The sequence below is a fragment of the Salvelinus alpinus genome, chromosome 35, assembly GCF_045679555.1.
Source record: "Salvelinus alpinus chromosome 35, SLU_Salpinus.1, whole genome shotgun sequence".
Taxonomy (NCBI): domain Eukaryota; kingdom Metazoa; phylum Chordata; class Actinopteri; order Salmoniformes; family Salmonidae; genus Salvelinus; species Salvelinus alpinus.
The window spans coordinates 22501415-22528337 of record NC_092120.1 but is presented as its reverse complement, the minus strand read 5'-3'; the positions used below and the strand labels follow the sequence as shown (position 1 = coordinate 22528337).

General features: G+C 45.1%; 1 protein-coding gene and 1 pseudogene across 2 annotated transcripts; one reads left to right on the top strand and one right to left on the bottom strand.

The window, feature by feature from the left end:
* The first annotated feature begins 263 nt into the window (after positions 1-263).
* Positions 264-1592, top strand: LOC139564462 (leukocyte elastase inhibitor pseudogene; annotated as a pseudogene).
* A 2504-nt stretch (positions 1593-4096) lies between these two features.
* On the bottom strand, positions 4097-26833 carry fbxl4 (F-box and leucine-rich repeat protein 4). 2 transcript variants are annotated; one of them, XM_071383445.1, is made up of 10 exons: positions 26696-26833; positions 24603-25155; positions 21992-22271; positions 21469-21811; positions 19151-19487; positions 14632-14876; positions 14034-14247; positions 8301-8372; positions 7809-8121; positions 4097-7596 (listed from the first exon to the last, which is right to left on the bottom strand). In XM_071383445.1, exons 3-10 carry the CDS (start codon positions 22143-22145, stop codon positions 7433-7435), a joined length of 1842 nt encoding a protein of 613 aa, XP_071239546.1. In that variant the 5' UTR covers positions 22146-22271; positions 24603-25155; positions 26696-26833; the 3' UTR covers positions 4097-7432. The 2 variants fall into 2 exon arrangements, with proteins under 2 accessions (XP_071239546.1, XP_071239545.1); XM_071383444.1 differs by lacking the exon at positions 24603-25155.
* Positions 26834-26923: the final 90 nt, after the last annotated feature.

Sequence of the window (26923 nt, the reverse complement as noted above, 5' to 3'; positions counted from 1 at the left end):
GTCTCTCACAGTTGAAGTGTACCTATGATAAAAATGACAGACCTCTACATGCTTTGTAAGTAGGAAAACCTGCAAAATCGGCAGTGTATCAAATACTTGTTCTCCCCACTGTATGTGGTAGTGGTGGAGTAGGGTCCTGAGGTCACACAGTCTGAATGTATTGTAATGTTTAAACTGTATAAACAGCCTTAATTTTGTTGGACCCCTGGAAGAGTAGCTGCAATGGGGATCCAAAATAAATACAAATCTCCTCTGCTTTGGCTATGGTATTCCTTGATGCCAAGGACAATACTGCTACACAGATGTCAGAGGCGCTGCACCTCCACAAAGCTGAGGGTGACATCCATGATGAGTTAAAAAAAACTCCTGTCTGAGCTGAACAAAGACAAACCCCATATACACTGAGCCTGGCCAACCGTCTGTTTGGAGGGGTCAGGGGCCAATAGTGGGGCCAGGAGCAATACTGCCACACGGATGTTAGAGGCCCTGCCCCTCCACAAAGCTGAGGTGTTCAGAAAACTCCTGTCTGGGCCCCGTACGCACTACCCCCATGCACTGAACCTGGCAAAACCTTTTCAAAAGCTTTCCTCTGTGAAACTAGGAAGTACTACGGTGCCAGGTTAGAGTCTGTCGACTTCGAGTCCAATGTGGAGGCGGCTAGGGTTAACATAAACAACTGGGTGGATAAAAAGACAAAGGGAAAACTCCAGGACCGGTTGCAAAAGGGAGCTGTCAACAACCAAAACTTGTTGGTGAATGTCATTTATTTCGAGGGCAAGTGAGGAAAGCAGTTCAAGAAGAGATCCACTAGAGAAGCTCAGTTCAAGGTGAGAGAAAATTTGAGTAAGTCAGTGAAAATTGTGTATCAGGAGAGCATGTTCTGCTTGACCTTAATCCCTGAGGTCAACTGCCAGATTCTGGAGCAATCTGAGCATGCTCCCGGAAGAGATAGAGGACAAACTGGGCTGGAGAAGCTGGTGAGGGAGTTCACGTATGATAACTTTGTTGCATGGACCTGGCCCACGTGGGACATATGCACTTGTCCAGACAGAAGATGGAGAAGACCTGCAACCTGAAAGCCGTTCTGGTCAGCATGGGCATGATGGACTCCTTTGAATAGCTCAGGAGCAATTTCTCAACCTGGAGTTGTCTGAGGTGGTGCACAAGGACTTTGTAGAGGTGAATGAGAAAAGCGCAGAGGCTGCGACTGCCACAAGGCTGTGTCCCCGAACAGTAATGTTAAGAAAGCATAATATACGTACCTTCAAAGCCGACCACACTTTCTGTTCTTCATCCGCCACAACAGTAGTCAGAACATCCTCTTCTGTTGCAGGTACTACAGAGGTTTTGTATAAACGGACCCCAAAGATTTGCCCAATTGTGTGCAACGTCATCCAATTCGTATGATGTTACGTCCTGGAAAAAAAATATGTTACGAATTCCAACTCGTACCCTTGGACTTTGAAATGCTTGTCAACAATGTTGTAATTTGTAATAATTATGTTAATGTATGTAATCTCGGTTAACCCAGAAGTAAAATCTTGTGTAATTTTGTCAGCTGGATGATTAACTTCTGGAACTATACGTGTTAGAAGTTGAGAGTTCCGGCAAAGATGAAGGCCTAGATTCAATCAGATCAAGCACTAACCGGCGATAGCCAAAACCCGCATCGCTGATGTTTTGGCGGTGTAAGGGGTGGAACTGTGTTGGAGCTGTCAAATCGGTGAGGAGCTGCTCTTGTGATCATTGTCTCGAAGCCACACCCGTCCCATAGAAATAATGACGCTCAAATTGAAAAATCATTAAATGTGATCATGAGGATTTCTATCAGTTTAAATCGAGGTGTATACACAATTTCACATTCTAGTGTTAGAACTTGTAAGCTCAGCTGTATGGGATTTCTCTTAAAGCGACTCGGTGCAACCAATGGCAATGTCTGCTTTAGGTATAATGCTGGGAGCCGCTTGTGGATTTGACAGCTCTAAAACAGTCCCACCTCTTACACCGCCAAAACATCAGCTATGAGGATTTCGGCTAAAGATGATTTGATTGAATCGGGACCAAAGTCTCCACCCTCACATAGCCAAAGCCCCCCCATGGGCAAAGCACTTGAATCGAAGCAGTTTAAGCACGGCCTTCGCCCAATCCTAAAACATCCAAAATGACAGAACTACTGCTGCTTGTTATCTCACGCAATCCCATTCAGTTCCAACTGATTCTTTGGTCTACACACAGAATCTCCCTACAAGAGATTATACTGTTCTTTTATGTTTGCGGAATTATGTTTAATAATGTAATTATGTAATCGTTTTAAAATTGCATAATAATGTTTGCGTAATCTTGAGTGGAATATTTTTTTGTTTGTAATTTGTGTCTGAAAAAAAATACAAAAAGGTTTGGCAACCTACAGAAACATGCATTATAAATCAGAAATCATCCATAAAATCAGATAAAGCCCATTTTGACTTTGTGGCTGTGGTAACTAGTGGAAACCATAAAATTAACAAAGGAACACCACCATTCTGAAAAACTACAGCTTGGACAGAGGGAAATTTCCAACAGTGACATCACTGATCCAAGCACTGCTTTTTCACGCAAGTGTGCCAACATGATCCGACCTGTGATGGCTCAGATATTTTATTTTCACATGATCCTTTCCCGCCTAGTTCCAGCAACTATGATGGATCCATAACCAGGCCAAGCTTGGTTTGGTTCGGCTCAGTAGTGTGGAAGCTCTCATTATGCCATGCTTAGATATTTGCTTGTTAGACCAGCAGTAACCACAATAGTTCAACATCATCTGTTGGGACAGTTAACAACTTGCTCCTCACTTGTTTAGGGTTCAAACATTTGACTTCAGAACTTTTCATTTAAGGAGGCAATAATTTCATCCAGACTTTTTTCTTCTAGATTCATCTGGCCTGGCTCTTGCAAAACAAATACAAGCTAAACTAATTGCGGAGGATCCCCTACGGATGCATCAGGATTATAGTAGAGCAAGACAGTGAAAAATCAAGCCGCTGCATCGAGCGGAAAGTCTCCATGAATCACGTTTTGTGGGGGGGGCGGGGGGGGGCAGCGGCGTTGGTGCAGTAATCATCGGGGAGGCAGTCCAAATTAATACTTCATCGACGGTCGCCTCGTTCTCCATCATTAGGGCACATTACAGGGCCACAATATACATCATTAAACCCGGGCATAAACAATTCATTAAAAGGCCATTAAGGAGACAAGCGAATGTCACTTCTCCCTGTCGTATTAATAGGCAGTAAAACGGCAGAGGGTTAAGGCTAATGCTGAACTCCCAGTCAACCTGACTAATGGCCTCTAGTTGTTCCAGAAACACAAGATGGCCCTTTGCCTGGCTACCCAAACTCCTGGCTCCGGCCAAATGCTACGCCACGCCCACGGATGTCTCTTCTCTGCAATGAGTCTGGATCGGAGTACCTACATGACAATTTCTAGAATGGAAAAAAACATGAACCGTTCTGATTGGTCCCAGAAACCGATGGGCTGGGCAAGAGCCTAAACACACCTATGTGTAAAGCCTATGTGTAAAGCGGAGGTTTGAAAATGTGTCATTGGCATTGTTACTCCGATTGGTTAGAGATGATCCAATCGCTGATTACATTGTTTGGTACAACACCCGTCATTTTGGCGTCACCACAAACGACTTCAACGATGGCAATCTCAGACTGAAGTTTGTAGCAAACGGTAGAGCAGCGGGAAAAAATTCAGTTTGAGTCGTCAGACAAGATGACCTTACCCCTACACTTCCATATAGTCAATACTGTTGAGTCACCGCTCATGATAAGGCACCTCAGAAAAAAGGGTTCTACATTGAACTTTTTTTAAATTTTTTATCTAAAGACACTTGTCATTTTAGGGTTCTTTGTTGGCTGAAAAGGTTCTACCTGGATCCAAAAATAATTATCCTACAGGGAGAAGCCAGAGAACACTAATGGCACCTTTCTAATTAAAGAGTGATCAAAACAAGGTGGTGAAATGTCAACACAACGTACACTATGAGCCATAAATACAAGGCAGTCGAACCTGGCATTTCAACGGGCATACAGTTGGGGATAAATACGCAGTCTCAGTCGTCAACCTTAATTTTATTTAAAATTAAAGCACCCCGTTTCGTCATAGTACAGGTGCAACCTTTTCAATAGTTTAGAGTGGTTATCTGCCAGCGGGTCTTGAGGACACCACACCTGACATTCACACTTAGTTAAGGGTACATGACTAAAGGTTCTACAAATGGCACAACGTTTGACCACACACACACACACACATCCAAAACTGACTGGGAAATGTGTAGCAATGCAAAAATAGCAGGTCCACGTAAATAAATGCCTCTAAATAAAAGTAGCATTACAACGTGGTGAAAATTGTGGCGACTTTGGTCAGCTAGTGACCGGACAAAGGAGAGAAACTAGATTTGTGTAGCAGCATGACAGATTGTGTGTGTGTTAACATTAATATGTGTTTCTCAATAGTATAATTTCAAAAACTAGTGTTGAGGACAAACGTAGACAAAGTCCACTAAATTAGGTATGGAATGTGGTAGTTGTAGTGGCCAGAATTTGTTCTATACTTCCATTTCTTTTACAGGTTACTTTAGTGATTGGAGTGTGACCAGACCACTTTCCCACAGATAAAAAAAATCTAATGTAATCCAAAAAGCAGACATTCATATAACTGCCACTTAATAAAAAAGGGAATTTAAAGATGGAGATAAGATTCCGCTTAAAATAAATATGGCTTTGCATGTGTCAATCAATATGACTGATCTGCACGGGTTTCTTCACTGGTCAAATAAACCTGGGACCTGGGATTTGATGGTAACTTTGGTAGAGGGCAGGAAGCAAAGCATTACAACCACTGACACATAGACACCACATTCAGTCATGAATATAAGGCACAAAAATACCTCACATACTAGCTAGCTACTGCTCAAACCTTCAAGTTTTTGCTTAAAGGTAGATTCAGCTGAACAAATCTCAGTAGCTGCGGATCAGGCCGATATTCCCAAACAACAAAGAGAGTGAAGCGAGAGGCTAATCTACTCCCCATTAGTTGTCCCTCAGCTATCACATTTGCAGGAGAGTGAAGCGGCATCCCATGCACATGCGAAGATGCTCTGTATGGGACTGTGGGTGCTCACAAGTACAGCCTATTGTATAGCATTTATTCCTAAATATCTTTGTTTCACACTGCTGCTCGTATCGCTGAGTCTCAGTTTGAAGGAAATGCTAACGTAGCATTGGAGATGTGCAATAATATATTACAAGATCAATAAATAATTAAGGATAGTGATATCATTGTACAATATTCAACATCAAATACACCCCAAAAACATTTGTCTCAGTATTAGTGCCAAATGTACATTTTTCCCAGAATTTTCGTTGTCTCAGAACAAATCAAATCAAACAGGACTCAAATGTTTCTCTCAGAATAAAGGAGGCTCTTCAGCTGGTTTCTGAAAAAATATATATAATAACTTAACAATATGAACAAGATAAAACCCCTGAGATTTCAGATTCAGATGCAACACTGAGGTCAGACATTTTACAAATGCGTCACAGGAGGGGTGGACAGATGACAAGCAGCCACCACCAGATGTGTCAGTTACTAGGCTGACCAACAATGAAATCTAGTGGCTTTGGCACCCGTGACCCTGATTTCAACCAGTTTTTCCTCTCAAGACTCTCTCTTGCATTCAGCTGCTTAACTTCTTATGGCTGCAGGGGCAGTATTGAGTAGCTTGGATGAAATGTGCACAGAGGTGCCCAGAGTAAACGGCCTGCTCCTCAGTTATAGTTGCTATTATATGCATATTATTAGTGGTATTGGATAGAAAACACTGAAGTTTCTAAAACTGTTTGAATTATGTCTGTGAGTATAACAGAACTCATATGGCAGGCAAAAACCTGAGAAAAAATCCACACAGGAAGTGGAAATTCTAAGGCTTGTCGATTTTCAACCAAGATCCTATTGAAATCACAGCGATATATGGATGAGTTTGCACTTCCTACGGCTTCCACTAGATGTCAACAGTCTGTAGAACCTTGTCTGATGCCTCTACTGTGAAGGGGGGCCGAATGAGAGGGGAATTAGTCAGGTCTGCCATGACCTGACCATTCTTTGACCATGCGCATTGACATGAGAGGGAGCTCTGTTCCATCACTCATCTGAAGTCAATGTAATTCTCCGGTTGGAACGTTATTCAAGATTTATGTTAAAAACATTCTAAAGATTGATTCAATACATCGTTTGACATGTTTCTACTGACTGTTACGGAACTTTTGGACATTTCGTCAGCTTTTATTGAACGCGCTTCCTGACTTTGGATTTGTTTACCAAACACGCTACAAAAATAGCTATTTGGACATAAATGATGGACATTACCGAACAAAACAAACATTTCTTGTGGAAGTGGGAGTCCTGGGAGTGCATTCCGACGAAGATCAGCAAAGGTAAGTGAAGATTTATAATACTTTTTATGAGTTTTGTTGACTGCACAATTTGGCGGGTAACTGCATGGCTTGCTTTTGTGGCTGAACGCTGTTTTCAGATTATTGAATATTGTGTTTTGCCGTAAAGCTTTTTAAAATCTGACACAGCGGTTGCATTAAGAACAAGTGTATCTTTAATTCTATGTAAAACATGTATCTTTCATCAAAGTTTATGATGAGTATTTCTGTTATTTGACGTGGCTCTCTGTAATTTCTCCGGATATTTTGGAGGCATTTCTGAACATGGCGCCAATGTAAACTGAGGTTTCTGGATATAAATATGAACTTAATCGAACAAGACATATATGTATTGTGTAACATGAAGTCATATGAGTGTCATCTGATGAAGATCATCAAAGGTTAGTGGTTAATTTTATCTCTATTTCTGCTTTTTGTGACTCCTCTCTTTGGCTGGAAAAATGGCTGAATTTTTCTGTGAGTTGGTGGTGACCTAACATAATCGTTTATGGTGCTTTCGCTGAAAAGCCTATTTGAAATCGGACACTTTGGTGGGATTAACAAGAAGATTACCTTTAAAATGGTATAAGATACATGTATGTTTGAGGAATTTTAATGATGAGATTTCTGTTGTTTGAATTTGGCGCCCTGCACTTTCACTGGCTGTTGTCATATCATCCCGTCATCCCGTTAACGGGATTGCAGCCATAAGAAGTTAACATGAGGAGACTGTGTTGAGATGTAGGTGAGGTGTTCAGCTGATGCTCATGTCACCATAAAACAACACTCCTAACCATTCAGTCCATATTATAATAGGCCTCAGTGCTCTCAGCCATCAGACCAATTCATTCTAGCCACTGGGTATCCAGTAATACTCCACCCCACTAGTCAAAAGTAGTGCCTCCCCCTGGTGTCCCTGTGTCACTGCCCCTGTGTGAGGGTGTGGCTGGGTGAGGTCACTGGGTAAAGCTCTTCTTGATGGCCACGTTGGGGAAGAGTCCGCAGAGCTCTTGGACAATGCGGGCGTCCACCTGCGCGCAGAAGGACACGTCCAGGAGGAGGAGCTTCGGACACGCCTGCAGCAGCTTCCTCAGGGAGGAGGAGCTTACCATCCGGGTGCCTGTCAATCAACAACACAAACATACCACATAAGTGAGCAACATGTGACCACTCGGTGAATACTGTGTTCTAAATGCGCCAAGTAAAATACTATATTCAAATATCGGGTGTGAACATATGTGGTTGTACCTAAAAATGACTGCGTATAAACTTGTGTGATAGAACGAGAGAAAGAGAGACAGATTACGAAAGGAAGAGGGAGGTAGTACCCACCCAGTATGTCGAGGTGCTGCAGTGCGGGGCAGTTGGCAGCCAGCTCCTCAATGTCCGAGTCGCACACGGTGCGGTTGGCGGTGAGGAAGAGCTTCCTCATGCACTGCAGGTTGCGGGCCAGGTGCTGGAAGCAGCCCGAGCTGCTCTGCAGTGTGGAGCACCAGCCCAGGTCCAGCTCCTCTAGTAATCTGCATCCTGCAGCCAGCTCGGCTAGGCCACGCTCCGTCAGGTTTCTGCAGCGCCACAGGTCCAGGGAGCGCAGTGAGCGGCAGCGGACAGCCAGCATGCTGGCCACCACGTCATAGTCCTCTATCTGCAGGGAGAACATAGGGGTGGTGACCTTGGGGCTGTTAGCTAACACAGAATGACTGAATCAATTGTCATGATTCTTGGTTGTGGTTCAGAGTTAAGGGGTTAGGCTGATCCTAGAATGTCTATCTGGAGCAAGAGCAGGGTATGATAGTGAGTGCATTTGTGGGGGGGGAATCTTACCATCACACAGCTCCCCAGGTTGAGGTGTCTCAGCTCAATACAGAAGGTTAGGATGCTCAACATGGCTGTTTGCTGCAGCAACATAAACAAAGCAAGCGAGAGAGAGAAAATGTCAAAAGTTGAGTTAAGTGTCTATCAACTGACCCAAAATATGATGATTGCACCCCTTTTTTTTGTACACACACAGTAAAATGAGACTTAGGAATGTGTATCAAAGGTGTCACGTCAAAAATTACAATAAACAGGTCTACCCATGTTATTCAATATCTCTCCAAGACGACTTGGTCTGGCAAACACATAATTCAACAGTATTAGGGTAGTATAACATTTCAAAACGTAAAAAAAACAACATTTGCTTATTACCTATCCACCATCGCTAGACAGGGATAGAGGTGAGGTTTCAATGTGGAACTGTCAACATGCCACCCAATGGCAATTGAGTGTTCGTGACGTGTACTTTAGCAGGCATCTCTAATGTGTACGCTGTGGTTTTTCGAGTGTGTGTGTTTGGTGGTCTCTTTTTATGCCTTTTGGCAGTCAGAGAACTATTTAATTATACCAGTGACAGCTTTAATGACAGACTAATGACAGACAACAGGGCTGGATGACACATAGGACTGCAGACACACACACAGCCTGCTCAGTCTGCCTGCAGTAAACAACCTGAAAGCTTAGACCTTAACCTCACTGCACTGGAAAGACTACGGTATGGTGTCTGCCTTAGGAAAAGGCTGAAACATGAGAACAACACTCAGAAATGCCCTGTAAGGTTTTGTAGCAGGCCTGGGCGAGAACAGTGACCCGAGCTCTGAGTTCATTACAAATGATGACAGCAGAGAATTAGTCCTACGTAAACCACAAAGGTGCCATGCACAGGCCATGTATCTAATAGGAAACTCAACTACCTCTTAACCCATACACCACCAATATACCCATGTGCATTAGCCTAAAAATATGGCATAATTTGTGTTACAACATCGTCTCAATATATGCTACTTAGCAAACACTTTTAACAAACTATAGTTTTGGCAAGTCGGTTAAGACATCTACTTTGTGCATGACAAGTCATTTTTCCAACAATTGTTTACAGACAGATTATTTCACTTAATCACAATTCCAGTGGGTCAGAAGTTAACATACACGAAGTTGACTGTGCCTTTAAAGAGCTCGGGAATATTCCAGAAAATTGTGTCATGGCTTTAGATGCTTCTGATAGGCTAATTGACATAATTGACATAATTTGAGTGGAGGTGTACCTGTGGATGTATTTCAAGGCCTACCTTCAAACTCAGTGCCTCTCTGCTTGACATCAGGGGAAAATCAAAAGAAATCAGCCAAGACCTCAGAAAAAAAAATGTAGACCTCCACAAGTCTGGTTCATCCTTGGGAGCAATTTGCAAACGCCTGAAGGTACCACGTTCATCTGAACAAACAATAGTACGCAAGTGTAAACACCATGGGACCACGCAGCCGTCATAACGCTCAGGAAGGAGACGCGTTCTATCTACTTGAGATGAACGTACTTTGGTGCGAAAAGTGCAAATTAATCCTAGAACAACAGCAAAGGACCTTGTGAAGATGCTGGAGGAAACAGGTAAAGGTAAAACGAGTCCTATATCGACATGAAAGGCCGCTCAGCAAGGAAGAAGCCACGGCTCCAAAACCGCCATAAAAAGGCCAGACTATGGTTTGCAACTGCACATGGGGACAAATATCGTACTTTTGGAGAAATGTCTTCTGGTCTGATGATTCAAAAATATAACTGTTTGGCCTAATGACCATCGTTATGTTTGGAGGAAAAGGGGGAGGCTTGCAAGCCGAAGAACACCATCCCAACCGTGAAGCACGGGGGTGGCAGCATCATGTTGTGGGGGTGCTTTGCTGCAGGAGGGACTGGTGCACTTCACAAAATAGATGGCTTCATGAGGGAGGAAAATTAGGTGGATATATTGAAGCAACATCTCAAGACATCAGTCAGGAAGTTAAAGCTTGGTTGCAAATGGGTCTTCCAAATGGACAACGAGCCCAAGCATACTTCCAAAGTTGTGGCAAAATGGCTTAAGGACAAAAAAGTCAAGGTATTGGAGTGCCCTTCACAAAGCCCTGACCTCAATCCCATAGAAAATTTGTGGCCAGAACTGAAAAAGCGTGTGCGAGCAAGGAGGCCTACAAACCTGACTCAGTTACACCAGCTCTGTCAGGAGGAATGGACCAAAATTCACCCAACTTATTGTGGGAAGCTTGTGGAAGGCTACCCGAAACGTTTGACCAAAGTTAAACAATTTAAAGGCAATGCTACCAAATACTAATTGAGTGAATGTAAACTTCTGACCCACTGGGAATGTGATGAAAGAAATAAAAGCTGAAATTAATCATTCTCTCTACTATTATTCTGACATTTCACATTCTTAAAATAAAGTCGTGATCCTAACTGACCAAAGAAAGGGAATTTTTACTAGGATTAAACGTCAGGAATTGTGAAAAACTGAGTTGAAATATATTTGGCTAAGGTGAATGTAAACTTCCTACTTCAACTGTACGTTATATAGGTATGCAAGGTAGCTTTGATATCGTTTGCAATACCGATGTTGTCATTTTTTTGTTAATATCGGACGATTCCGACACGTTCACTGATATATTGTGCATCCCTAGTTGAAGAGATTGCAGAGCACTGCAAAATAAATGTACAAACAGTGTGTAAAAGACCCAAAACAAGCTTAAGATTTTACGACTCATTGATAATGAGCACTGTAGGACAGACAAATAGAGACCAAAGTGATGGTGAGAGCTTCCAAAGAGCTATCTTTTATCAGGTGCTTGGCAGTCTTCACAGCTGAGCTGCAGAGGTGTTTTTCAAAGAATTTGCGAGAGAATGCAAGGGGTCCAGTCTCTCCACCCAAAGAGTACAACATTCTTGAACGAGGAGCCTCTGTTTGCCTTTGCTCAGAACTTTGAGTCAGATTTAGAAGGACCTCAAACATGAGGTCCATGCAACCAAGCGGCTTCTTGATAGGAGAGAGAAAAGTGGAAGGGACAGATCGTCTACTTTCCTTGACGTTGTTGTGTTTCTAGAACCTTATAAAAGAGGTCTTCCATGAGCTATTTCCACTTTGTAAGATTTCTGTTGTTACACCAGTCAGCAGTGCGTCTTGCGAGAGAAGCTTCTCAGCTTTAAACCCACCTTAGGACAACAATGGTTGACGACAGGTTAAGTCACCTGGGAATTCTCAGTGTTGAGTCAAGGAGGACACGCTCCTCAACATGGATGAGTTTGTGAAACATTTTGCCAGTTCTCACCAGGAACGCAGAATTATGCTGTTTTAAATCTACCTAGGATAATTTGACACTTAGGCGGTCCCTCTGGTCATGATTAAAACCTGCACTGTGTACTAGCTAGTACACTGACATTCTAAAATGATAAATCCAAAGGGTATCATGTCACACAGATGTAATTTGGTCTTGATTAGGCCAATTCTAAAACCTTTCTTTGCTATTAGTTAACATAATATATATCGGCATAAATATGATAGTGTAAGTTTGTAATATTGATGGGCATCAAAATAATTTTTATTTTTCAAGTCAATTTCTGCTTGATACCAGGTATGTCAAATTGCAGGTTTTTCTTGTCAATTATTTTTTTTGTAAATAAACGATGTAAGTTATGTAACACACAAATGCCATCTTATCTCCTTAGTGCTTGAGCTTAATTTTCTGAAAATATTTTGGATGTTCAACACTTATCGACACAGATTAAATATTCATGAAAACAGAGTGACCCAAGTCTCTCCAGTTTGTGAGTACAGTACAGTACAGTGTGTGTGTGAGAAAGAAATTGAGCTGCAGTTCCGAGGAAGAGACACTGACTATTCACGTTAAAGAATTCTAGCGAAGTAACCCTTTTGGACCACACTATTTGCCACATTGAAGAACTCTGGGTTAAGTGAATTATCACTTCTACCTCTAATCAGCAATCATAGGATTCATTCATGCTCCTTAGATGCCACGTTAGGGTTATACACTACATTTTCCGTCATGATCTATGGCCCCCCTGAAGTAGCCTTGGCCACCCCTTGTATAAAACTGTAGTTCTGCCACTGGTGATACAGTCAGTTACACGCCTCCCATTCCATGGTCAGCTTCCACGCCTCCATTCTCTCGACAGACTAACTAGAGTTCCGAAGCTGGGACAGTTTGCAGTGCTAGTTAGCAGGTTGTCTGTAGTTGTGATAGTGACAGCTGAGGTTGACGCTTCGTGAGCGCTGTCCAAATTTACCGTTACGCACAACCTTTCTTGCCTGACAGACTAACTAATTAGCTAGCTAGCTATAGCAAGCAGTTTCCATATAATTACATTGGTAGAAACAAGACAAAACAACGAACTAGTTAGTTGACTATATACAGCTAAACACTGCAAATATTTCCATGAGACAGAGAGCAATCATTCGATCTTGACCGCTGGCACGGATGTGCTGGCCTGTACCAACCAAATGATGATTTGCTAATCTGTGAGCTATTCCCCAAGTTTCACAGCGTCAAACGTTGACAACACCAAACCGCTGTTTACTTATTTCACTCACCTCGACATCGTCGCTTTTCAAAGTGCAAGGACGTGTGTGAACCGTATCACCAAGCAACATAGATAAAGCCTCTTTCACAGTGAAAAGTCATGTCTGCTTCGGCGATGTCATTTTCAATCATGAAGTTTTTAAAAAGTCAAAACAAGAGCATACCCTGTTTCCGGTTGACGACAACAGCCACGCCAATACGACAAAAGATTGTTAGAAAGTTCACTTTGCAATATTGACACAGATATTATTGTTAGAAAAACAAGGCCGTTCGTGATCGGTATAGTAATTTAAAGAAAGGCCGTTCTAAAGTTAATATGTTTTTTGAATGACTACCTCATCTCTGTACCCCAAACATACAATTATCTGTAAGGTCCCTCAGTCGAGCAGTGAATTTCAAACACAGATTCAACCACAAAGACCAGGGAGGTTTTCCAATACCTCAAAAAGAAGGGTACTTATTGGTAGATCAATACAATACACCCAGTCACTACAAACATACAGGCTTCCTTCCTAACACAGTTGCTGGAAAGGAAGGAAACCACGAGGCCAATGGGGACTTTTAAACAGTTACAGAGTTGAAAGGCTGTGAAAGGAGAAAACTACAATGTTGTTGATCCATCCTCACTTATGTCACAATACTAACCCAATTGACAGAGTGAAAAGAAGGAAGCCTGTACAGAATAAATATATTCCAAAACATGCATCCTGTTTGCAACAAGGCACTAATATTTGTAAGTCGCTCTGGATAAGAGCGTCTGCTAAATGACTTAAATGTAAATATAATACTGCAAAAAATGTTTGTTCTGAACACAAAGTGTTGTATTGGATTTGCCCCAAACACAACACATTACTAAGTACCACTCTCCATATGTTCAAGCATAGTAGTGGTATGCTTGTAATCAATCATTAAGGACTGAGGAGTTTTTCAGGATAAAAAAAATCAAACAGAATGGAGCCAAGCACAGGGAAAATCAGTGAAGACAGTGAATGTTCCCGAGTGGCCGAGTTACAGATTTTTGCAAAATATCTAAAAACACTGTCATTATGGGGTATTGTGTGTAGATAGGTGCATTTTTTATTTATTTTTTTAAACCATTTTGAAAATTCAGACTGTAACACAACAGAATGCAGAATAAGTCAAGGGGTACTTCTGAAGGCACTGTACCTCTATCTTTGTGCGGTAGAGCACTAGCCTGCGCAGGCGGGTGAGCTTGGAGATGTGTGTGAAGGCCTGCGGGTGGAGGCGGTCGCACGAGGACAGGTTGAGCTCCTGCAGCCCGGGACACGTCTGCGAGATGACCTCCAGACACGGTTCACTCAGGAAGTGACAACACGACAGCTCCAGACACACCAGGCTCCCACCACACGCCTTCATGAAGCTGAGAGGGAGGGAGGGAGGGGGGGGGGTCAGACCTGTGTTGTGGCAACAACATTAATACGGAAGTTCAGGATTTGACAACTTTATGTTAGTTTATACGCTGTCCAACTAAAAAAATGCTTACTTGCAGGTTCCTTCTCAACAATGCAACAATAAGAAATAATAAAAGATAAGAATACGAACATAAAGTAAATGGCTCAGTAGAATAGAATAAACATTTTAGCACGAGTAAAATACAGAAAATGTATAGTCCAATATTTACACAGATGGTTCCTCACCCTGAAATCAACCGAAGTGATTGGGCACACACATGCTACTCTAAAGACAGAGACCGATGAACCACACATGTCCAGATTCTCTAGTACCCCCCAGCCCCATCCCTCACCTGCTGAAGCCAGTGAGGGTGAGGGCTCCACGGTTGCCGGTCCAGGAGAGGTTGAGCCTCTGGAGCAGGGTGCAGCGGCCCTGCAGGTGGCCCAGGGAGGTGTCACTGAGGCGAGCCCAGTATGGCTGCAGGCTCAGCTGGATGTACTGGAGGGGGTCACAGCAGTGCTGGTGGAGTAGCTTACAGGTCTGGGTCAGGCGACACAGGTCGGGCAGGGTCAAGTGGCTAACTATCAGCTGGATCAACTGCAGGGGGAGAGGAGGGAGAGAATTACAGAGAGATAATAAGAAAGAAGGGAGGATGATGGGAGAGGGGGTAGAGGGAGAAAGATAAATAATGATGGAGGAAGAGAGAGAAAAGGAACGCAAGAAAGAGACAGCGGGGATGATGTCAGGCAGAGCAGAATAATATAAAAAAAGTCTGTGGAACACACACACAAAGCAATATTCTTGTGGCAGTGAGTTTCAGTGTGGCAGTGAATCTGCCCGTTCCTGCAATATGGAGGTGTGCTTCTCAGTAAGACAGAGGTAGAGAGAGAATAGGCGTGTATGTGTGCATTGAATACACAATACGCTGTGTGTTCCAACAGGGTATCAGCTAGCAGATAATAGCTCTATTGTATTTCAGACACACACACGCACATCGGTTGTGAGGAGCGGGGTGAATGGCAGCGGTTTGGAGAGTAGTACATAAAACCAAGAGAACAGCTTGTCTTAGAAAATATGACATGTCTTTATAACATGAAAATTACTATTTTGTAAGCTTAATACCAAATATCTCCACGGGTCCAAGACAGTACGTGTAGGTCTATGGGAGACATCTTTTGTCAAATTAAGTCCTGGCAATGTACAAAAACTGCCCAAGATACCATAAGCATAAACATTTTCAGTAGATGGGACTACACTTAAAGCTGCAATATGTCACTTTTTGGGCGACCCAACAGAATTCACATAGAAATTATATATCATATGTATATATCTCTCCTCTCTGCACAGACCATACAAACGCTTCACACCGCGTGGCCGCTGCTACTCTAACCTGGTGGTCCCAGCGCGCACGACCCACGTGGAGTTCCAGGTCTCAGGCAGCCTCTGGAACTGCCGATCTGCGGCCAACAAGGCAGAGTTCATCTCAGCCTATGCTTCCCTCCAGTCCCTCGACTTCTTGGCACTGACGGAAACATGGATTACCACTGATAACACTGCTACTCCTACTGCTCTCTCCTCGTCTGCCCACGTGTTCTCGCACACATCGAGAGCTTCTGGTCAGCGGGGTGGTGGCACTGGGATCCTCATCTCTCCCAAGTGGACATTCTCTCTTTCTCCCCTGACCCATCTGTCTATCGCCTCCTTTGAATTCCATGCTGTCACAGTTACCAGCCCTTTCAAGCTTAACATCCTTATCATTTATCGCCCTCCAGGTTCCCTTGGAGAGTTCATCAATGAGCTTGACGCCCTGATAAGTTCCTTTCCTGAGGATGGCTCACCTCTCACAGTTCTGGGTGACTTTAACCTCCCCACGTCTACCTTTGACTCATTCCTCTCTGCCTCCTTCTTTCCACTCCTCTCCTCTTTTGACCTCACCCTCTCACCTTCCCCCCCTACTCACAAGGCAGGCAATACGCTTGACCTCATCTTTACTAGATGCTGTTCTTCCACTAATCTCATTGCAACTCCCCTCCAAGTCTCCGACCACTACCTTGTATCCTTTTCCCTCTCGCTCTCATCCAACACTTCCCACACTGCCCCTACTCGGATGGTATCGCGCCGTCCCAACCTTCGCTCTCTCTCCCCCGCTACTCTCTCCTCTTCCATCCTATCATCTCTTCCCTCTGCTCAAACCTTCTCCAACCTATCTCCTGATTCTGCCTCCTCAACCCTCCTCTCCTCCCTTTCTGCATCCTTTGACTCTCTATGTCCCCTATCCTCCAGGCCGGCTCGGTCCTCCCCTCCTGCTCCGTGGCTCGACGACTCATTGCGAGCTCACAGAACAGGGCTCCGGGCAGCCGAGCGGAAATGGAGGAAAACTCGCCTCCCTGCGGACCTGGCATCCTTTCACTCCCTGCTCTCTACATTCTCCTCTTCTGTCTCTGCTGCTAAAGCCAATTTCTACCACTCTAAATTCCAAGCATCTGCCTCTAACCCTAGGAAGCTCTTTGCCACCTTCTCCTCCCTCCTGAATCCTCCTCCCCCTCCTCCCCCCTCCTCCCTCTCTGCTGATGACTTCGTCAACCATTTTGAAAAGAAGGTCGACGACATCCGATCCTCGTTTGCTAAGTCAAACGACACCGCTGGTTCTGCTCACACTGCCCTACCCTGTGCTTTGACCTCTTTCTCCCCTCTCTCTCCAGATGAAATCTCGCGTCTTGTGACGGCCGGCCGCCCAACAACCTGCCCGCTTGACCATATCTCCTCCTCTCTTCTCCAGACCATTTCCGGAGACCTTCTCCCTTACCTCACCTCGCTCATCAACTCATCCTTGACCGCTGGCTACGTCCCTTCCGTCTTCAAGAGAGCGAGAGTTGCACCCCTTCTGAAAAAACCTACACTCGATCCCTCCGATGTCAACAACTACAGACCAGTATCCCTTCTTTCTTTTCTCTCCAAAACTCTTGAACGTGCCGTCCTTGGCCAGCTCTCCTGCTATCTCTCTCAGAATGACCTTCTTGATCCAAATCAGTCAGGTTTCAAGACTAGTCATTCAACTGAGACTGCTCTTCTCTGTGTCACGGAGGCGCTCCGCACTGCTAAAGCTAACTCTCTCTCCTCTGCTCTCATCCTTCTAGACCTATCGGCTGCCTTTGATACTGTGAACCATCAGATCCTCCTCTCCACCCTCTCCGAGCTGGGCATCTCCGGCGCGGCCCACGCTTGGATTGCGTCCTACCTGACAGGTCGCTCCTACCAGGTGGCGTGGCGAGAATCTGTCTCCGCACCACGTGCTCTCACCACTGGTGTCCCCCAGGGCTCTGTTCTAGGCCCTCTCCTATTCTCGCTATACACCAAGTCACTTGGCTCTGTCATATCCTCACATGGTCTCTCCTATCATTGCTATGCAGACGACACACAATTAATCTTCTCCTTTCCCCCCTCTGATAACCAGGTGGTGAATCGCATCTCTGCATGTCTGGCAGACATATCAGTGTGGATGACGGATCACCACCTCAAGCTGAACCTCGGCAAGACGGAGCTGCTCTTCCTCCCGGGGAAGGACTGCCCGTTCCATGATCTCGCCATCACGGTTGACAACTCCATTGTGTCCTCCTCCCAGAGTGCTAAGAACCTTGGCGTGATCCTGGACAACACCCTGTCGTTCTCAACTAACATCAAGGCGGTGACCCGTTCCTGTAGGTTCATGCTCTACAACATTCGCAGAGTACGACCCTGCCTCACGCAGGAAGCGGCGCAGGTCCTAATCCAGGCACTTGTCATCTCCCGTCTGGATTACTGCAACTCGCTGTTGGCTGGGCTCCCTGCCTGTGCCATTAAACCCCTACAACTCATCCAGAACGCCGCAGCCCGTCTGGTGTTCAACTTTCCCAAGTTCTCTCACGTCACCCCGCTCCTCCGCTCTCTCCACTGGCTTCCAGTTGAAGCTCGCATCCGCTACAAGACCATGGTGCTTGCCTACGGAGCTGTGAGGGGAACGGCACCTCCGTACCTTCAGGCTCTGATCAGGCCCTACACCCAAACAAGGGCACTGCGTTCATCCACCTCTGGCCTGCTCGCCTCCCTACCTCTGAGGAAGTACAGTTCCCGCTCAGCCCAGTCAAAACTGTTCGCTGCTCTGGCACCCCAATGGTGGAACAAACTCCCTCACGACGCCAGGTCAGCGGAGTCAATCACCACCTTCCGGAGACACCTGAAACCCCACCTCTTTAAGGAATACCTAGGATAGGATAAAGTAATCCTTCTAACCCCCCCCCCCTTAAAAGAGTTAGATGCACTATTGTAAAGTGGTTGTTCCACTGGATATCATAAGGTGAATGCACCAATTTGTAAGTCGCTCTGGATAAGAGCGTCTGCTAAATGACTTAAATGTAAATGTAAATATGTTATAGATCTGTCATTCTCATTAAAACCACATCTAAGAAGCATGATATCTGTTCTGTGTGTGCTATTTCTATGCTTCCATTGTTAAGTTTCATTTCTGCGTCTTTTACTTTCAGTTTTGTACACCAGCTTCAAACAACTGAAAATGGTTCTGAAAAATATATTTCATAGCAGTTGAGATGGCACAATGATTCTCTACACTATACTTGCTTGTTTTAGTCACATAAACTGAAAATCAGGCGAACTAGTCACGTTTGCAAACAGGAAATGGCGGAGCGATTTCTGCATAGTCCGTCATTAAAACCAAAGTGAGAATTGTTTGGAAAACCTCAACTTGTAATTGTCCTGCAAGTATTGCCAACCTTTTTTTCCAAATTTCAGTGCTGTTTCGTGGACAGAAAATGCAGCCAGCAGCCATATACGAGTGTTGTAGTATATGTGAGTGTCTAATAGCGTATTCTCCCCACCTCGTAGGGCAGTTTATCAAAGTATCCATTCCCCAGGTTCACGTGCTTGCCATCCCCGGCCTGTCTGATCGAGGCTCCCGGGTCAGACAGCTCCTCATCGCTGTCACTCAGGTCACAGATGTCGATCCTGGGCATCTTATAAAGGGAGAGGATGGGCCTCTCTTTCTGGCCGCGCAGGACGACGGCGTCCAGCTCCGTGTAGTACTTTAGCAGGGAGCTGTTGACCTCCACGCGGATCAAGTTGGTGGGGAAGCTCAGCTGCTTGATGCTGGGGGAGAACTGCCTGGCCTGGGGGGTCAGCACCTTGGTGGGCTCCTCGGCCCACAACACCTCCCACCTGGGGACAGACAGAGGTACACCTGTCAGAGGTACACACCCCTCTTTAAATCTGAGACGTTCACTTAGGGCAGTTTGCCCATGCTAAGCCCAGTCCTGAACGAATAAAAACATGCTCAATGGAGAATCTAAGTGAAAGTGCTTCTTATTCTGAGACTAGGCTTAATCTGTGTCCGAGAAACCAGCCAATAGAGTACAAACACGAATTCCGTTGTGGTCCTCTGTAGCTCGGTTGTTAGAGCATGGCGGTTGCAACGACAGGACAGTGGGTTAGATTCCCAGAACTACCCATATGTTAAAAGAAATACAAATAAAAGTGCAAGCATGACTTTAAAAAGGTCCAATACAGCCGTTTAATTGAAAACAAACAAAATGGCTTCTTAGCAAAGAGCAGTTTCTCAAGCAGGAATTTTGCTAGGACTGTCAAAGTGGTCTGAGTGGAGAGGGGAAAACTGAAAATTAGCTGTTATTGGCAGAGAGGTTTGGAACTCGCTTTCTTATTGGTCTATTAACTAATTAATAGAAAAACTACATTCCACAATTGAGAGCATCTTCACTGACATTGCTTGGTATGACAACTGCACCGCCCTCGATCGCATGGCACTACAGAGGGTGGTGTGGACAGCCCAGTACATCACTGGGACCGAACTCCCTGCCATCCAGGACCTCTAGATCAGACGGTGTGAAAGGAAGGCCAGGATAATTGTTAAAAAATCCAGCCACCCAAGCCATAGACTGTTCTCTCTGCTTCCGCACAGCAACTGGTACCGGAGCAACAAGTATGACAACAGCAGGCTCCTGAACAGCTTCTATCTCCAAGCCATAAGACTGCTAAACAGATAACAAAATGGCTACATGGACTATATGCATTGAACCTTGTATTACAGTTTTATTATTGCACCGACTATGCACACACTCACTCAGTACTTAATTTGCTCACACACACACATACTGGCTCTACACACACACACACCCACCCACCTGTCCATTTTAATAGTCGGGCATCTGCACACATTTCAGCACATAAAAGCCTGTTTCAAATAAGCGCTGTGTCTAAATGAATGGTTTGAGGTTACCATGGACACAGCTTTGATATTCCTACGGTCATGTGCATTGAAAACATTCTTTCAAAATGCTGTCATCGTTGCTAGCCACGACGCCACCAAAAAGATAAGGTGACTTCAGTGATTACCGGTACCGCTCTCCATGGTGCTGAAGGGCGAAATTGGGGTGTATGATAGGCAGCCTAGTCTTTGCAAGTCTGACCTTCGATAGATGTGTTATTATAATGGTTACAATAAACAATGTGGTAGTCTTTTCAAAAATGTATTGAGCAACAGCTGTGTGCATTAAGGAACTAGACGACTGACTCAAATAGAAGCACCGGTTGTGTTGAGAGATTGAAGCAAATATATATAAATGTACCCTTATTTTACCAGGTAAGTTGACTGAGAACACATTCTCATTTACAACAACGACCTGGGGAATAGTTACAGGGGAGAGGAGGGGGGATGAATGAGCCAATTGTAAACTGAGGATGATTAGGTGACCGTGATGGTACGAGGGCCAGATTGGGAATTTAGCCAGGACACCGGGGTTAACACCCTTACTCACGATAAGTGTCATGGGATCTTTAGTGACCACAGAGAGTCAGGACACCCGTTTAATGTCCCATCCAAAAGACAGCACCCTACACGGGGCAATGTCCCCAATCACTGCCCTGGGGTCTTTTTTTTTCTTTCTTTTTTTAGACCAGTGGAAAGGGTGCCTCCTACTGGCCCTCCAACACCACTTCCAGCAGCATCTGGTCTCCAATCCAGGGACTGACCAGGACCAACCCTGCTTAGCTTCAGAAGCAAGCCAGCAGTGGGATGCAGGGTGATATACAGGGAAGGTGTGAAAGTGGCTATGGACGAAAAACAAAAATGTCATAATAGAATACATGTCTACAACCCGAGTCCCACACCACCACTGGTTCTTACCGGACGTCGGTGGGAGGGTTCTGGGAGAAGGGGTTGAGGGAGCAGGCCATGATCTGGACGATAGCCCCCGGGTGGTAAGTCTCCAGCACCTCCACAGCTGTGGGGTAGACGGGTTCCTCGAAGGCCAGCTCGATGTAGTCCTGGCTGTGGAAGGCCTTGGGCGTGCGGCGGAAGGGCAGCGGCGCGCTGGCACACTGCTCCCACCATGTCCCGTAGGCCCTGAACACGGCCGTCTGGGTGAAGTCCCCAGAGCTGGGGTAGACGTTGGGCATGCCGGCCAGGTTCCACATGGTGTACGACATGCTGTTCTCACTGCCGTAGTGGGAGCTGAAGTCCAGCACCTCTATAGGATAGGATAAGGTTAGTCCATCTGCTCCCAATCCACCAGACAATAGCACACAAACACACAGCACACATTATGGGACACACAAGAGCCGGCTCCAGTGCAGCACACCTGGAGCTATTTTAAGGGGTTGGACTAAGTGCCTTGCTCAAGGGCACAATAGCAGGTGAATGATCATACCTTTGGCATACTGGTCCACCTCCACACTGATGGGCAGGGTAGCCCGCTGGCCTGACTCCACGGCGCGCCTGCTGGTCAGCGCCTCACCCCGGGTTCCGCTCCTGGACCGGCGCCGCAGACAGATATAGTAAAACATGCTCAGAAGGGTTAGCATAAGGAACAGTGGGTCAGGGGAGCAGTGGGCTGGGTGTGGCTTTTGGGAAGCGGCCCCAGAAGCCCGCCTGGCTCTGGTGATCGTGCCCAACACAGGGCAGGCTACAGGCCCAGCCACATACAGGACCTGTGGGTTAGGGGGAGACAAGAAGACACACAAGGCAAGAGTTAGAAAAGCAAGACAGAAAAATATTCCCTGTTGATCTTCAAGAGTGCTAGTAGTAAAACTTTGGGCCAATCCTTTTTTTCCACAAATTGCTAAGAAATAAGCAAATGTATCCGTCTTAGGGATGGATTGAAAAAGAAATAGTATTTATTTTATATTTAGTCCAGTGGCGGGTCATGTCATTTGTAATTTATGAAATGTATTTCTCTGTGTTATAGAATGAATTGCTTATTAGGCTGTATAAACTCAGCAAAAAATGAAATGTCCACTGTTTCCCATGCTTGTTCAATGAACCACAAACAATTAATGAACATGCACCTGTGGAACGGTCGTTAAGACACTTACAGCTTACAGACAGTAGGCAATTAAGGTCACAGTTATGAAAACTTAGGACACTAAAGAGGCCTTTCTACTGACTCTGAAAAACACCAAAAGAAAGATGCCCAGGGCCCCTGCTCATCTGCGTGAAAGTGCCTTAGGTATGCTGCAAGGAGGCATGAGGACTGCAGATGTGGCCAGGGCAATAAATTGCAATGTCCGTACTGTGAGACGTCTAAGACAGCGCTACAGGGAGCTGATCATCCTCGCAGTCGCAGACCACGTGTAATAACAGCTGCACAGGATCGGTACATCCGAACATCACACCTGCGGGACAGGAAGAGGATGGCAACAACAACTGCCCGAGTTACACCAGGAACGCACAATCCCTCCATCAGTGCTCAGACTGTCCACAATAGGCTGAGAGAGGCTGGACTGAGGCTTGTAGGCCTGTTGTAAGGCAGGTCCTCACCAGACATCACCGGCAACAACATCGCCTATGGGCGTCACTAGACCAGACAGGACTGGCAAAAGTGCTCTTCTCTTTTTTTCTCACCAGGGGTGATGGTCGGATTCGCGTTTATCGTCGAAGGAATGAGCGTTACACCGAGCCTTATACTCTGGAGCGGGATCGATTTGGAGGTGGAGGGTCCGTCATGGTCTGGGGCGGTGTGTCACAACATCATCGGACTGAGCTTGTTGTCATTGCAGGCAATCTCAACGCTGTGCGTTACAGGGAAGACATCCTCCTCCCTCATGTGGTACACTTCCTGCAGGCTCATCCTGACATGACCCTCCCGCATGACAATGCCACCAGCCATGCTGCTCGTTCTGTGCGTGATTTCCTGAAAGACAGGAATGTTAATGTTCTGCCATGGCCAGCGAAGAGCCCGGATTGCAATCCCATTGAGCACGTCTGGGACCTGTTGGATCGGAGGGTGAGGGCTAGGGCCATTCCCCCCAGAAATGTTCGGGAACTTACAGGTGCCTTGGTGGAAGGGTGGGGTAACATCTCACAGCAAGAACTGGCAAATTTGGTGCAGTCCATGAGGAGGAGATGCACTGCAGTATTTAATGCAGCTGGTGGCCACACCAGATACTGACTGTTACTTTTGATTTTGGCCCCCCGTTTGTTCAGGGACACATTATTCCATTTCTGTTAGTCACATGTCTGTGGAACTTGTTCAGTTTATGTCTCAGTTGTTGAATCTTGTTATGTTCATACAAATATTTACAAATGTTAAGTTTGCTGAAAATAAACGCAGTTGACAGTGAGAGGACGGTTCTTTTTTTGTTGAGTTATATATATATATATAACTAAAAAAACTTTTAAAATGATATATATATATCGATGCCACCCCTCATCTCTGATTCTCCGCTGGGCGCGCAATATCAAGTGCGCCTATAGGCTATTTAGTGTGGTCTCAATCAAATGACCCATAGCATATAGGCTATAGCATTTGGATGCATTTTAATAATGTAGACAATGTTAGAGCACAGTGTAGAATTTGCCAAAACAAAATCTCATATAAAGCCGGTTCTACGCACAACCTACACCGGCATATGCGAACTGTGCACCCAACTGTAAAGCTAGCTGTAGAGGAGCTTCGAGAAACTAGCGGGCCTGCTAGTGATAGTGGTGGAGCCAGCACCTCCACACGTGGAGATGTATCCACTCAGTCAAGTAGGCCTACTCCGCGACCCACAGCAACGCAGTCTTCTATGGACCAGTTTATGCCAAAGTCTATGTCTGTAGCAAAACAAGGACAAATTGATATTGCATTGGCTAAAAGGATTGCCACCGATTTCCAGCCATTTTCGATCGTGGAGTACAGAGGTTTTAGAAATTATAGCAATTGTCAAAATCCAATGTACAAAATTCCAAGCAGGAAAACCCTGTATTCCGCAACTGTACGAGAGCACACAGGCTTCGGTGCGGGAAAGAGTCCAAAAAGCTACTGCAGTTTGCCTTACCACTGAATGCTGACCACTGAATGCTGTACATCAAGGGTGACCGCTTCTTACATGTCGGTTACATGTCACTTCATTGAAGATTTTCCGATGTCTAGCTCTCTTCTAGACTGCTTTGACTTCAGCGACAGACACACCTCAGAGAACTTGGCAGAGGAACTGTTGAGAATGGCAAGTAGATGGAAAAGTGGTCTGTTGTGTTAGCGACATTGCAGCTAACATAACCAAAGCCATGAAAATGTTAAAATGGACACATCAATCCATGTCTTGCCCACACAATCAACCTGATTGTAAGAGATGCTGTGACGGTGATGAAGTGGACAAAGTGAAAGCAGCTGTGGATTACTTCCAGATGGGGATGCCTGAGCTGAGGCCTAAACAAGACTGCACTACAAGGTGGAATTCAACATTTTATATGTTGAAGTGGTTTCTTGAGTCAAAGGATGCCATCATTTCTACCCTGGCCATTGTCAATGATGCTCTGATGCTCTGACCCAAGAGGAATGGGAGGTGGTGGGGGAGGTGTGCAGAGTCCTGGAATCCTTTGAGCAGGTCACTGTGGAGATCAGTGGAGAGAGACACAGTAAGCAGTTATTACTACATCATTATTTAATCCAGTATTATATATGTATATGAGCAGTAGATGAGAATGTAGTATCAGTAGACAAAACATGAACCTGAACTAGTAAGTTACTGTTCTCTCTTTTCAGTTATGTGACAGCCTCAAAAATGACACTCCTGTGTAAGGGTCTGCAGCGAATCACAGCCAGCCGCTAGAGAGAAGCAAATGTAACCACAGGACATCTGACAGAGTTGATGGACACCCTATGTTCATCAATGGACAGAAAGTTCCACAGAATGGAATATAATCACATGCTATCAGAAACCGCTGCACTTGACCCCAGATTTAAGAAGTTAGCCTTCAGTGATGCCAGAGCGATTGAGGAGGCTCTTCAAAGAATAACCTCAGCAGCAGGGAGGGACAGCCCCAGCAGTCAGCTGGCTCAGGCACCAGGGCAACAGGAAGAAGATGGATCAGATGGCGCAGAAGCACCAGCAGTAGTGCCACAAACGTCTGCTGTTTGGATGCTGTTTGACGAGAGAGCAACTGGAGATGCAGCACGAAGGAATCCCTCAGCAGATGCTATAATGGAGGACCGATCCTATTTGGAGGAGCCCCTCCTCCAAATAGATCTGCAGATCCTCTGAGCTGGTGGAAGAACAAGACCTCTGTCTACCCACGGCTTACTAAAGTCATGACAGGGAGACTCTGCATAGTGGCCACATCCGTTCCCTCTGAGAGGCTCTTCTCGAAAACGGGACAAATAATTACTGAGAGAAGAAACCGCATCAGCCCCTCGAAAGTGAAACAGCTTGCATTTCTGAATGCAAATCTCTCATCAAAGCAAAATATGGTCAGCATTGCTGTGTGCTGCTGGTTATATGGCAATAAAGATGAGAGAGAAAAGAGGGACCAGTTTAATGTTTTAAGTGGGATGCTGCAGTGTGTCAAGTTACCTTTCCTCTACTTCCCTCTCCGTGGGTCTACCCCCATCCTAGCCAATTTATGTAGCTAGAATCCCTTCACAGTTTACACACGTTCTTGACATAGCTAGCTAAGCTAACCCTACCCCCAAACACCTGTCAACTAGCGACAGAACATGCCATTGCAGAAATGCCAGATATAGCTTGTTACGTCGATGTTGTTGTGACGTTAGTTGTTCTCGTGATGTACTCTAGCTAGCTAATGATTAACCAACTTGTCGCGTTGACGGAACCAACAAAACATTAACGTTAATCACCCAGGAATGTGGCTAGCTCAACTGTGATTATCTTGACATATGGTGGACCAAAGTTAACCCAGTAGAAATAAATACATCAGTTCAGCTAAAGTTGATGCAAATGCTCACTTAATCTATTAAGAAAACATGACATGATAATATGACGTTTGTCACTAAAGAACATTCAAGTAGATATTGTAGCCAGATAGCTACTATAACGTTAGCGATAGCTACTATAACGCTAGCAAACGACCAAACTACTGTGGCAGACTCAATAATAAGAACAAATATAACAAGGATTACATATGTACTTACGTTAACAGTCGATCAAATTAAGCATTCATATAGCAAGACTGTCTTTGTTCCATATCTGAGATTATTTTAGCAGAAATCCTCAAACCACAGACTTTTGTTCTCACTTCTGTTTACATCGAGAATTAACGCCTATGAAGCGGAGCATTGTGGGAATTATAGTATTTTGTACTGGAAACAGATTTATTCTTGTTACAACTGTGTGTGTGTGTGTGTGTGTGTGTGTGTGTG

Coding starts and splice junctions, on each gene's coding strand:
- fbxl4 (XM_071383445.1), bottom strand. CDS start 22,145: ATGCTAACCCTTCTGAGCATGTTTTACTATATCTGTCTGCGGCGCCGG. Junction 21,812..21,991: donor GGTGGACCAGTATGCCAAAG/GTATGATCATTC, acceptor CCTATCCTATAG/AGGTGCTGGACTTCAGCTCC. Junction 14,248..14,631: donor ACCCTCACTGGCTTCAGCAG/GTGAGGGATGGG, acceptor CCTCCCTCTCAG/CTTCATGAAGGCGTGTGGTG.